General features: G+C 43.4%; 1 protein-coding gene across 1 annotated transcript in view; it reads left to right on the forward strand.

Moving 5' to 3' along the window:
* The window catches only part of MPP4 (MAGUK p55 scaffold protein 4), a 38,131-nt gene that overhangs the window by 8,506 nt on the left and 16,925 nt on the right, over window positions 1-12,700 (forward strand). The window contains exons 6-12 of the mRNA XM_060015595.1: window positions 455-536; window positions 1,708-1,793; window positions 3,410-3,481; window positions 3,932-4,128; window positions 6,897-6,961; window positions 9,232-9,249; window positions 12,211-12,249. Of these exons, the coding sequence (XP_059871578.1) occupies window positions 455-536; window positions 1,708-1,793; window positions 3,410-3,481; window positions 3,932-4,128; window positions 6,897-6,961; window positions 9,232-9,249; window positions 12,211-12,249 (559 nt within the window). The remainder of the gene's footprint in view (window positions 1-454; window positions 537-1,707; window positions 1,794-3,409; window positions 3,482-3,931; window positions 4,129-6,896; window positions 6,962-9,231; window positions 9,250-12,210; window positions 12,250-12,700) is intronic.

Here is a 12,700-nt window from a genome sequence, read left to right on the forward strand (position 1 = left end):
TGTAATGTTTTCACCAGGGAAGGTTTCGGCTTAGTGTTTTTGTTTTCTAAGAGCTGTGAGACATAAGAAATTCTTTTATTTTATTATTTGGCTCTGTGACATGTACATATATTTTACTCTGTTCTAATATATTTGCCTACGTTTTTTTCCTCTATAAAGGGGAAGCTAAGTAAGGCATTAATTTGATTTTTCTAAGCATAATCCCTTTGATTAGGTTGTAATTGTGGGAGTTTTCTTTACCTTTGGAAGGATCTCAATATTCTTTGATGTCTATGTGGTTAGATGTAGACTTTGCTAGACCAAGGTTGAATGGCCTTTCATTTTTCATGGCACAGTACGTATGGCCCTGGTGGTATGAATACCCTTGTCCGAAAGACCAGAGCGACACTGAGGGAAGCCCCCAGGGAAGTGGTCATGTTAGGTAAAAAGGGGTTCTACTGTACTCTCTCCCCAGGGAGCTACCATCAAGCGCCATGAGATGACAGGGGACATCCTGGTGGCCAGAGTCATCCATGGTGGGCTGGCGGAGAGGAGTGGTAAGCTGGAGCAGCAGGGTGCAAGCGTGACCAGGAAAACAGGGAATGATTGTTTAATCTTCCCGGGGAAGCCCCTCTTTCCTAACTGAGGTTGAGCTTTAATAAGTTCTATTGCTTGGTTACTAAGAAGGAAGAAAGGAATATTCCAGAGAAGTCCCATTGCCCTTCCTCACTGAGTCCCTCCATTCTAGGCACTAAATTAATGTTCCCTTACTTTACATTCCCATGTAAACCTAACAAGGTAAGTATTATCAGGCTATCATATAGATGAGGAAACTGAGGCTCAAAGAGATTAACCACCTAACTTGCTCAGGGTTTCACAGGGTGAGTCAGGATTCAAGTCCAGGTCTGCCTCACTCTATATTCCCAACTTTCACGCTTCACTTGGTCCTTCTGTGTTCAAAAAGGCATCTCTCTTCCCCGTCTTCAAACACCTGTTGCTTGTCTTTTCTACCAGAGAACCAAATTTCCTTCTTTTCATCACTGTGCTTCTGAAACGAGCTGTTCTGTACCTGCTACGTGTGTCCTCACTGTATATGACCCTGGAAACCTGGTGCAACGTTCATACCCCAGCGTTCTTAGAGAAATTACCCAGGGACATCCTAGTTGCTAAGTCCACTGGCCCTTCTGTCAGCCTCAGTCTTATTTTTACTTCTGCAGCACATTTGATGTTGTTGACAGCACCTTGCTTAAAATTTTCATCATCCTTGGTTTCTGTTCCGTGATGTCATCCTGCTTCTTATCTGCACTGTCTTACGTCATATTTCTCAAGCCTCAATCTTAACCCTCAAGTTTCTCCACATTTTCTCTTTTGAAGAATACCCCCAATTTCCTTTTCATCTGACATTTTCTCATGACCCCGACAGCTTTATTTTTCGTGTTATCTTCTTACCAGAGTTCCAGTTCCATCTTACAACATCAGATTAGTGAAAATAAAAATATCACCACCACTTAATACCCAGTGTTGGTGGAAAGGTAGAAAAATGCAATTCTCATGCATTTTGGTGGTGGTGTAAATTGGAATAGCCAGTTTGCTTTATTATTATGATTATTATTTCACCATGAATTTAAGATGTCAGAGCCTGCTTGGGTTAAGGAGCTTTGGGATGGCTACCGCCATTTGTGAAAGTTTTTTTGTACCCCTCTTTGTTTTGTGTTCCTGTTTGCCTAGGGTTGTTATATGCTGGAGACAAACTGGTGGAAGTGAATGGAGTTTCAGTTGAAGGACTGGACCCTGAGCAAGTGATCCATATTCTGGTAACAGTCTCCTCCTCGCCTTCCCCATGACTCAGTGCCACGTCACGTCAGCCCATGGCGTGTGCACTGTAATTGGAGGGGGATTCGGGTCCCGCTAGGCAGCTTCCTCTCTCTAGGCCCCAGAACTTGTCTGTTTCTATGCAGCTCGTCCGCCTTCCCCCATCCGCCTCCTCAGGGGATCTGGCCCCTTCTGGATACCTCCCTTCACAAGCTGCTCTTTCAGCCTCAGGAAGACTGCCAGACCGCCCAGCCCAGGTCCCTCGTCACCTGGGTTGCTCCACTGGAAACCGAGCCCGGGGTGGGCAGAGTGAGACAGTGGAGGAGTGTCTGAACCCGAGCAAACCACCTCTTGCTCCCCTTACATGTTTATGCAGTTTCCTTGAGGCAGCTTTGGGGTAGAAAAGAAGTCTCCAGAGGGCAGCATATGGGGAGGGGGACATCCCTGCTGGCCCTGCCACTGTCCTGGTGGTTGAAATGGTGGTGTGACCTGATTATATGAGCTTTTGGTAACTCTTTTCGGTTCCCATTCCCATCCTTCAAACCATTGCCCGAGTCACTGTCCAGCTGTCAGTAGCCATAGCAGCTTTCCCCACACACCTCCCCCCATGTACACCCCCAGGGTGGGGCCTGAGGTCAATTATTATATATTACATAGACTAGTGGTTCTCAAACTGGGTTCTTGGGGGAACTCTAGATTTTCATAGATGTGCCTTAGGGACTGAGAGGAGGAGTGGTATTATAAGGAGTATTATATAAGGAGTATTATAAGGAGTATTATAAGGAGTATTATATGGAGTATTATATAAGGAGTATTATAAGGAGTATTATATAAGGAGTATTATAAGGAGTATACCAAGCACCGAAATATTTTGCAAACCACCAGGCAAGATTCTGTGTGGTGTAAAAGATACTGCACCGGGAGCTTAAAGGACTGTCAGTCACAGACACACATGCCTCCACCTCAGCCCTTTCAGCTCCAGCTGTGGAGTTGCCAGGACAGTGGGATTGTGAAATTCCCAAGTGAGACCGAGATCTTTCTTGTTAATCTCTAGGATCTCCAATGCCCATCACAGTGTGTGTGACAGGGGGATTCTTACCTCTCCCATCAAACTAAGAGGCTCTCTGTTTCCTCCACCATTAGTTTGGAGACGTCAGTTCCCCCCAGAAGACTTGGGGGCCCTTTATCTTCTTCCGCATAAGACTAGGCTGCCTGATGCAGAAATCATTTTTCAGGAAATAATTACTGACTGAGATAAGAGGAGGGAAAGTCAGACCAAGAGCTCCTCTCCTTCCTTAGTGCCTGTGGGAATAAGACCTTGCTGAGTGTGGTGTCCCGGCAGCAGCGAGATGGAGGGTCCCTGCGAGAAGCCAGGCCTCAGTGTGGGTTTTAACAGACCAGTGATCCTGGAAGTCCCACAGCAGGACAGAAGTGAAGCTCAATTTCTTCCTAATGTCCATTTCTGGGTGGTGATATTTAGCTGTTGAGCCCTTGTAAAAGCCCCTGTGGGAGATGTCACCATTTGACCTGCACACATTGAATTGTACCTTCTGTCTGCCAAACCCCAGTAACCCAGTGAACTCTGCGATTTGTCATTCTTTCCTCTGACATTTTCTAGGCCATGTCTCGTGGCACAATCATATTCAAGGTGGTTCCAGTTTCTGACCCTCCTGTTAATAGCCAAAAGATGGTAAGAATTTACTGAGCCTTCATACCCACACACAGGAAATCCTCCAATAACAATAACAACTATGATGTACTTTGTATCTTATTACTATCCTCTATAATGTATTGAAGATTTGTTCAATACTGTATTGCATATTTTTCGATACTGATGACATGAGAGGCAAATCAGTAAATGAATACAATAACAGGAGATGGGGTACCAAGAAGTGAAGAAGTAACATCAAGAATGGTGAGCATTTGAGCAAAAACTTCTCAGAGCTGAAAGATTCTATTCCCAAACTCACTTTTTTTTTTTTTCATGGCTCTTAGACTCAGTTCAAGAAGGAAGTTCTTTTTGGTGAGGTTGGAGAGGAAAGATAGCACCAGTAGATGGAAGAGTGGGAGAGATGGTTTTAAGTCTTAACAACCCAGGGGTAAGGATTCTTCTGAGGTGTCATTATGCACCTACTGTCAGGTATATGTTCGTGCCATGACTGAGTACTGGCCCCAGGAGGACCCTGCCATCCCCTGCATGGATGCCGGCTTGCCTTTCCAGAAGGGGGACATCCTCCAGATTGTGGACCAGAATGATGCCCTCTGGTGGCAAGCCCGGAAAATCTCAGATCTTGGTACCTGTGCTGGCCTAATCCCTTCCACGCACCTTCTGAAGAGGTAAGAAAAGTCATCACTCCTGGACTCAAGACCGAGCCATCAGGAAACAAAACGTTTTCTCAGGCTTCTGTTATTGCAGCTAAGATGAGAGAAAGAGAGACAAGCAGATAGATGAACACACACTGGTCTCTAAATCCAAATGTCAACTTGTCAATATGCTCTAAACATCTTAAACACTGAAGGGACCAGAATAATCGTATCAATTAGAAAAGAGAGAAGAGTACTTGGGAAGCTAAATTAAACTTTTAAAGGTAGTTCTGACTCCCTCTATAATCTTTCAAGGCTGAGTTGAAAGCTCAGTTACTGAATCTCAACTTTCCACCATCACCTTGGTGCTATTGAGGTCCAAGGAAGGGATTAAGGATAGAAAGAAAATAGAATGAGAGGTCCAAGACTCAGCCAATGTTAAGAGATAACGAAGAAGAAAAGGGACTAGCAAAGGAGACTGAGAAGGAATGGCCGATGAGGCAGACCAAAATCAAGATGGTAGAGTGTCCTGATCAACTATGTCAACCACCGCTGAGGGGACTGAGAATTGACCACTGGATTTAGCAACAGAAGTTGTTGGTGATCTTGATAAAAGCAATTTCAGTGGATGCGGTGGGACCAAAATCTTAGTAAAAGGAGATTTGAAGACATTGACAACAATGAGCATGGAAAATTCTTTGAGACATTTTGTATAAAGCAGAGCAGAACAATGGACAAGTAGCTAGAGGGGAAAGTGGAGTGGTATGAGAGAACTTTTTTAGATAGGGTAGATAATGGTAATGGGAAAAATCCAATGAGAGGGAAAACTTTATGATACAGGAGAAAGAAGGGAACATTGCTGCTCTTGTTGTCCTTGGGGAAGCAGGAGGAGATGTGATGGAGCCTATAAATAGAGGGGTTGGCCTTATACAGGATCATGAACAGTTCACCCACAGTAATAGTAGCAGTAGGGAATCCAGAGTGTGTGGGCACAGCTGAGGGTGAGGGATATGGTGGGAGTTTATGGAAGGTCTCTTCCATCTGCTCTTATTTTCTCAGTGGAATAAGCAATGTCATAAGCTGAGAGTAAGGGTGGGTAGGAGATATTGGGAAGGAAAGAGGAGAAAGCTTGAAAAGTTTCTATGAGAACTGGAGAGCAAATTGGTTAGATAAATACAGTATCATCAGCATTAAGGGCCCACTTAAGGTTAAAGGTCATAAATTTATAGTGAGTCTGGCCAGCTTCCTGGGGGGCAGGGCCAGATTAGACAGGGAGTCAGATTTAACAGTAAATCAAGAGAGGGAAAAGGGAGTGATTTTAATGAAAGACCATGACATTTAAGCTTGTTAAGGGAGGAGGTGACAGGGTAGGGTCAGTGGAAAGGAAGTCAAATCAATGGATTATAGGTCCCTATGGGGTTGATAGATTATTGGGGTTGGGAAGATAGGAGTGCTGGTAGAAGAAAGGGATGCTAGAAACAGAAATTATATAGAGATTGTAGTTTTGGGTACTGAAAGGCCTCGGGTATGACAGTGGGATGCAGTGGCTGGGGTCATTGGAAGGTCATTGGAAGAGAGGAGATCAAGGAACCAAGAGGCCAGGGTGTTGGAAGGGACATCTTTGTGCCTAATAAAATCGTCATGCATTATGACAGAGCAGTGTTAAAAGCATGGGAGTTAGCAGGAATAATCTGAGAATGGCTTCCTGAAGAGTCGGGGAAATGGCTTTCAAAGTGAGGGCATCTAGGGAAGAGGGATATAGTCTGGAGATGGCCAGGAGAAGCAGGACACAGGCCCCACCTCCAGGCCCCATGGAGTGAGGGCCTCATGCAGTGGTGTGCTGGAGCCAGCTCACAGAGCCTGTGTGCACCCTTCTCACACCCGCGGTCAGTGACGTCGGGGTGGCAGCTTGAAATCAGCCCCAATGGGAATATTGACACTAGAAAAACCTGCAAAGCTGCCCATGAGGACTCATCTCCCCGGGCTGGTTTACCCACACGCCACTGGGAGTGGGAGAGGAAGGAGCCACCTCTCAAAAGGGGCAGGGGAGCAGTGAGCTCAGGGGGACCTGGGTTTAGTTAGAACGAGAAGGTGAAGGGCTCACTCAAAGTGCAGGAGGAGGTTTGAGAGATTTCGCTGGAGATTTACTGCCAGTTCCAGAGGGTGTGTGAAAGGGCTTCAGGGAGTGGCAGGTGGTGGATGGAGCCTTACAGGGATTAAAGTGCAGAGGATAAGGGATGACCTGAGGACACACACAGGGATAAAGCCCTAATGAGATTAGTCCTCATGGTCTCAGAGCAGAGAGTGGCAAGGAGATTCCAGTGGGGGTCTTGCAAGGAGCACACAGAAATGGCAGGTTTACTAGATTAGCGCACAAAGGACAACGGAAGGAACTGAAATTCATGTGGCTCTAAAGGGACTGTAGAGAGCATCACAGCCTGGGAGGGAGACCAGAACATGCGGTGAAAATTCTGAGACCAGCTGGAGCGGGCTAACATGACAGAGATGCAGGAGCCATGGCTCATGCAGTGAAGCTCTGTGGCATGTGCACTCGTGGTCTCAGGCCAGATTTTCACCCTAAGTCAGTGTGACTCTGAAAAGATGCTGTGAGGCAGGAAAGAATGATAAGGCCATACATTTGGAGAATGTATTTGACAGTGTGTTTGGAGGTGAAATCTCCTTGTTCACTTGGTTGGAAGCAACAGAATTCTAGGAAACATTCTATCCTGGATCTATTTCACCTGGGTGAACCTGGATTACTTTTTATTTTTCCTTCTCACAGTGTATTTCTTTTTGCATAGGAAGCAACGGGAGTTCTGGTGGTCTCAGCCATATCAGCCTCACAACAACCTCAAATCCACCATATGTGAGTGTGCTGACACCTCAAACCCAGCCTGTGCATCCCGAGAAAGACAGCTCCCTCTCTCCCAGGGCTGGCTTCCCGCCCAACAGAGGATCTTTAAATGTCCCCGTACCCCAGATAGCCTCCTGGCAGCCATCTGAAATCCTACCATAGACATTCATTCCTTTGGATTTAGAAGAGTTTTCAGTTTGTGAAAATGCAAATGTTCTCGTGATCACTCCCTGGCTTGAAGTCCCCTGAGGTGTCTACAGCTAGTCCATACATTATACACCTACTGGCAAGCAAGGCTGCAGAGCGGCACAGTTTGTGTGCCTTTGATGAGTAAACATGGGACTGAATTATTATTTAATGAGTGTAGTTTGTTCACTTCACAGTATTTTAGATGGCGGCGGAGGAATGGTCAGCAAAGGGATTCATGGTGGCGAATGCTTGTGAACGACTTACTCCCTTAATGAAGGGTGTCAGTAGCTCATAGAGCCCAGCTAGAACCTGCTGATCAAGGACCGTCTGAAATGCTCTCTGGCAGGAGTTACAGAAGGGGAAGAGGTGCCCGGAGGAGGGAGAGGGAGAGGGGCACGGACAGGAGGCTGGGAGGGCACTAAAGTAAACATAGATTTGCCCGTGGAGAGTCCTCATCCACTTTACTTCTCAATTCTCTAAGCCAAAAATTATTATTTTTCCCTTGAAAAGATATGATGACAACTATAGAGACATCTTTGAAAGAAAACACTCTTAAAATTCCTTTACATTGACCATATTTTCATACTGTCTTCCCGTTATAGAACCATATTTTACATGGTTACAGTAACAGTTGCAATACTACTTTTTATCTTTTTCTTTAACTTGACATTTTATCAAAACATTTGTCATGATATAATCTTCATAGTGATATTTTAGTTATTTCCCCTGTGCTTTGAAAAAGTTTGTTTACCAAACCAGATTGAAGTACTTCTTTAACCCATTTTCCTATTCTATTTATCAAAGGCATGTGAAAGTGCTAAGCTTCTAACCAATATCTGATAGCTAGTAGGGCCACGGGTTGACATCTAACTTGCTTGCATAGCCTATGTGCCATTTCTATTAGAATTTTGCAAAGTCCATCCTGAAAAGAGTTTGCAGCCACATATTATTATCCTTACAAATCTCTGAGTCCAGGAACCCCAAGTATGGAGCCACTGAGTTAAAGGGTCACCTCTCACAGGGATGTTTCTTTTTTTTAAATTTATTTATTTAATTTATTTATTTTTGGATGCGTTGGGTCTTTGTTGCTGTATGCAGACTTTCTCTGGTTGTGACGAGCAGGGGCTACTCTTCGTTGCAGTGCGGGGGCTTCTCATTGCGGTGGCTTCTCTTGTTGCAGAGCACAGGCTCTAGGGCTCACGAGCTTCAGTAGTCGTGCCACACGGGCTCAGTAGTTGTGGCTCACGGGCTCTAGAGCTCAGGCTCAGTAGTTGTGGTGCATAGGCTTAGTTGCTCCGCGGCATGTGGGATCTTCCTGAACCAGGGCTCGAACCCATGTCCCCTGCATTGGCAGGCGGATTCTTAACCACTGTGCCACCAGGAAAGCCCCAGGGATGTTTCTCATGGAGCACATCATTTTCTAAACTATCAGGTCATTTCTTTTTAACTGTTGTAGATGATATTTCAAATAAATATTATTTTGTATCTTTCTGTTCTGCCTGAATGTTACCATGGGAAAAAAAAATCTCAGGAAACAGTTACTACTCAGGATGTATAGGCAACTTTATTACTCAAGAGTTATTGAAAAATTCCAGGCGTATGTTAGTTTACAGATGTTATTAAAAAGTTATTTACTGAAGATGCACTTGTAATTGTCATCCCTCTTTCTTTCCCTCCCTCCTCTCTCTCTCTCCTTCCTTTCTCTCCTCCTTCCTTCTTTTCTTCCTCCCTTTCTCTCTCTTTCTTTCCTTCTTTCCATTCAAGATTTGAGTTCCTAAAATATAATGAATAAATAATAAGCGCATTAATTCAGAAATGAATAGAATGCAACTCTTACAGAGCTTATCGGGATAGAAGGGAATAGGATTTGCCAGAAGCAAATAGATCCCATTTCCAACAAGGCTCATAAATTTATTGGTTTCTATAGGATATTCACTTATCATTTTGTTACTAAATCTCCATTGAATTTTTAGAGAATAATTTTGGCACTTTGCTTTTCTTACTGTAGGTAAATTAATCTGATAAACTATAGCATAAACTATTGTGCCCGCTCTCTCTTTTTTCCCCTGCTTCAATCATTTTTCTGTACCCAGCGATTTCTATGGAAGAAGGTAAGAAATAGTATTTGTGGGGGAAAAAAACTCATCTCCAAAGCCTCCTAGAAATTTCCTATAGTTTTCTTAATTCACTTCAATTTCAATTCAGCTATTTATTAAGCTCTTCCTGTGTGCCTCATAGTGTGCTAATCACTAATACCCTAATTTATGAAAAGATGTCAGTCAAAAGAACACACACTGTGTAATTGTTCTTAACACTGAGAGGAATAAAAGAAGAGAACCAACATTTACACGCAGCCCCAGAATCTAACACAGCACATGGTAAGAATTCAATGAAAGTTGTGAAACTGATCCTCTGTTTTGTTTCAACTGCTTTGTACACAATGTCTAAAAATAACCCTGTAATGGAATTGTTATTGTTCCCATTGTATGGATGAAAAGATCGATAAGGTAAGAACATTGTCAGAAGTTGCAAACAGCGTGGTCTGGATTAAAGCTGCTCTCTGTCTGAAGGGCACTACATCAGGGGCAAATGGGGCCTCCAGTTATTACCTCTCCCCTTCTCCGTGCTCAGACACCAAGATGACTCATTATGATGCCAAACACACACACACAAGCAAGAAAGCAAGAGGCTGTCTACTTGTGGAGAGGGGAAAAGAAGAGAGAAGAGCAGTCCCCTTTGCCACCATCCACATTTCATCCCTGAAATTGGAAAGGGGAGGGGGAGGAACATGGACAGGCCCTTGGGTCCCTGTGGTCTTGCTGGGTGACAAGCCCACTGTCTGTCAGCTCAGGCTGCCATAGCAAGATCACACAGACTGGGTGACTTTAACCACGGACATTTATTTCTCACAGTTCTGGGGACTCTAAGTCCAAGATCAGTGTTCTGACAGGGTTGGTTTCTGAGGAGACTTTTCTTCCTGGCTCGCAGATGGCTGCCTTCTCTCTGTGTGCTCACATGGTCTTCCCTCCGTGAATGCGGGGTGGGAGAAGTGTGTGGGGAGAGAGGGAGAAGAGAGAGAAAGAGAGAGAGATAGAGATTAGTGCGGTTTCTTTTCCTCTTCTTATAAGGCCACCAGTCCTTTTGGATTAGGGCCCCAACTTTATGACCTCATTTAATCTTAATTATCTCCTTAAAGACCCCGTCTCCAAATACAGTCATCTGGGGGCTAGGATTTCAACATATGTATGCATTTGTGGAGGATACAAATCAGTCCATAACACTCACCCTAGCCCATAGTGTGGAATTGTTCATTTTTTATAAAAGATTTATTTATTTTAGGCTGCGTTGGGTCTTAGTTGTGGCGCGTGGGATCTTTGTTGAAGCATGCGGGATCTTTCGCTGCAGCGCGCGGAATTCTCTCTAGCTATGGCGCGCGGGCTCCAGAGCACGTGGGCTCTGTAGTTTGCGACACATGGGTTCTCTAGTTGAGTTGCCCAAACTCAGTAGATGTGGCATGCAGGCTTTGTTGCCCCGCAGCATGTGGAATCTTAGGTCCCCCACCAAGGATTGAACCCGCATCCCCTGCATTGTAAGGCAGATTCTTTACCACTGGACCACCAGGGAAGTCCCTGGAATTGTTAATTTTGAGAGCGCAAAATCCGTGGCTCTTTTAGACCCCAGAGTTACATATTAGAAAAACCGGGACTACGTGTGCTGTTATTAGAGAGTCTCTCCTGGCCTCTGTGAAACAGGAATGACAATTCTAGTTTTTGTTTGCCTTTAAATCAAAACCCTCTAGTTATGTGCTAGGAACTAATGATTTCACCGTTATAAATTACTGATCTGGAAAATAATCTCTAAATGAATATAAGGAATTGAACGACAGTGTTAAAAATCTCAGCTATGTTACTTGTTCATCTGTGCTCCTATCTCTATAAAAGAGTATTATTTCATAAAATTGTTCATATTGCATATTTTACTTAAAAACATCAATGATATGATCTTTAAGGAAGTGATGATAAATTTATTATATTACTTTATAATATTATAGCTTATTATACAAACTATAATTTGCACTTTTACAACATATAAGACATTTATTAAAATAGTATTTATTGATCACCTGGGAATTGTGGGTATTGTGCTAGGCTCAAGATATACAGTGCCGAAAGAAAAAAAATTTTTAAAGAATATATGTGCAAATCAACTATTCTGATATTAAAAGGGAAATTCAGTTTAACAGATAATTAGTCATGTGCCTACTATGTGGAAGACACTAAGCTGTATAAAATACGTAAAAATTAGTTAAGATGATTTCCACTTTTCAAGGAGCTGTCTAGGAGGGCTAATAAGGCAAACACCCAAATGATTATATTACGAGGCAGAGTAGATGTGCAATAGCAGAGAATTCAAGGTAGTAGGAAGAAAATGCTGTGCAGTTCATGGCAAGGATATTCATTTTGATCAGTGTTGAGATGGACCTTGAAGTATTACAGGCTAAGGGAACAGCCTAAGCAAAGGCACAGAGGAAGAATCAATGGAGTCTGCTCTAACAGGAGTGTAAGATACAAGAAAGAGACAGCAGTTTTCAAAGCTGGGTTTGGGTCACACTGTAAAGAGCTTTGAGTATTAGGATGAACAGTTTTAAAAGTTATATTCTTTTATTCTCATACATACATCCCAGCTAAAGGTAAAAATAATTAACATTATTGAGCACTTACCATGTGCCTGAGCTTTTCCTGCATTATCTCAATCCTATCCTATGTGGTAGGTATTATTACTACCCCCATTTATAAACAGAAGATGAGGCTTAGAGGTAAACTAATTTGTCCAGTATTCAAAAGCCTGTGCTTTTAGAATTTTAACCATTCGATGTCCTGTGGCCTCCCATAGCCTACATTTTCATTTAGTACAGTAGAGCCCTTTTTATCTCTCCGAGTGAGCGATAGTTGTAAGAATAACATGATTATAGGGTGGTCTGAGTTTCATTGCCATAAGCCTATACATAGGGAATTTCATTTGTGATACTAACATTTTAACTTCAAGTTTTCCCTTTCTATGCTCTTTTATAGAAGATGACATGAAGATTGACGAGAAATGTGTGGAAGCAGGTAGCATTTCCTCTTGATACATTTACCACCAGGAGAAATATGAAGCAGCTCAGCTATAGATTTCCTGAAGCAGTCAGTTCAAGGGGCCACAAGCCTATTTTCTGGAAGAAATGTGTAAAATAAATCCCCCACCGCAGCCTTTTTCTGTGGTTCTGACACATGGAAGGGAAGCACAGCTTCAGGAATGTCTCCATGCTTCAGACCAACCTTTTAGAAAGTGTTCTAGAAAGCAGTATTCTGGAAATGATCACAGGAACACACAGTAACACTCAGGTGTTACATTGTGAAATACTATAAAATATTGAGATATCAGATTTTTATTTTTAAATTTTTATTTATTTATTTTTTATTATTATTATTTTGCGGTACGCGGGCCTCTCACTGCTGTGGCCTCTCCCGTTGCGGAGCACAGGCTCCGGACGCGCAGGCTCAGCGGTCATGGCTCACGGGC

Source organism: Delphinus delphis, chromosome 7 (assembly GCF_949987515.2).
Source record: "Delphinus delphis chromosome 7, mDelDel1.2, whole genome shotgun sequence".
Lineage (NCBI taxonomy): Eukaryota > Metazoa > Chordata > Mammalia > Artiodactyla > Delphinidae > Delphinus > Delphinus delphis.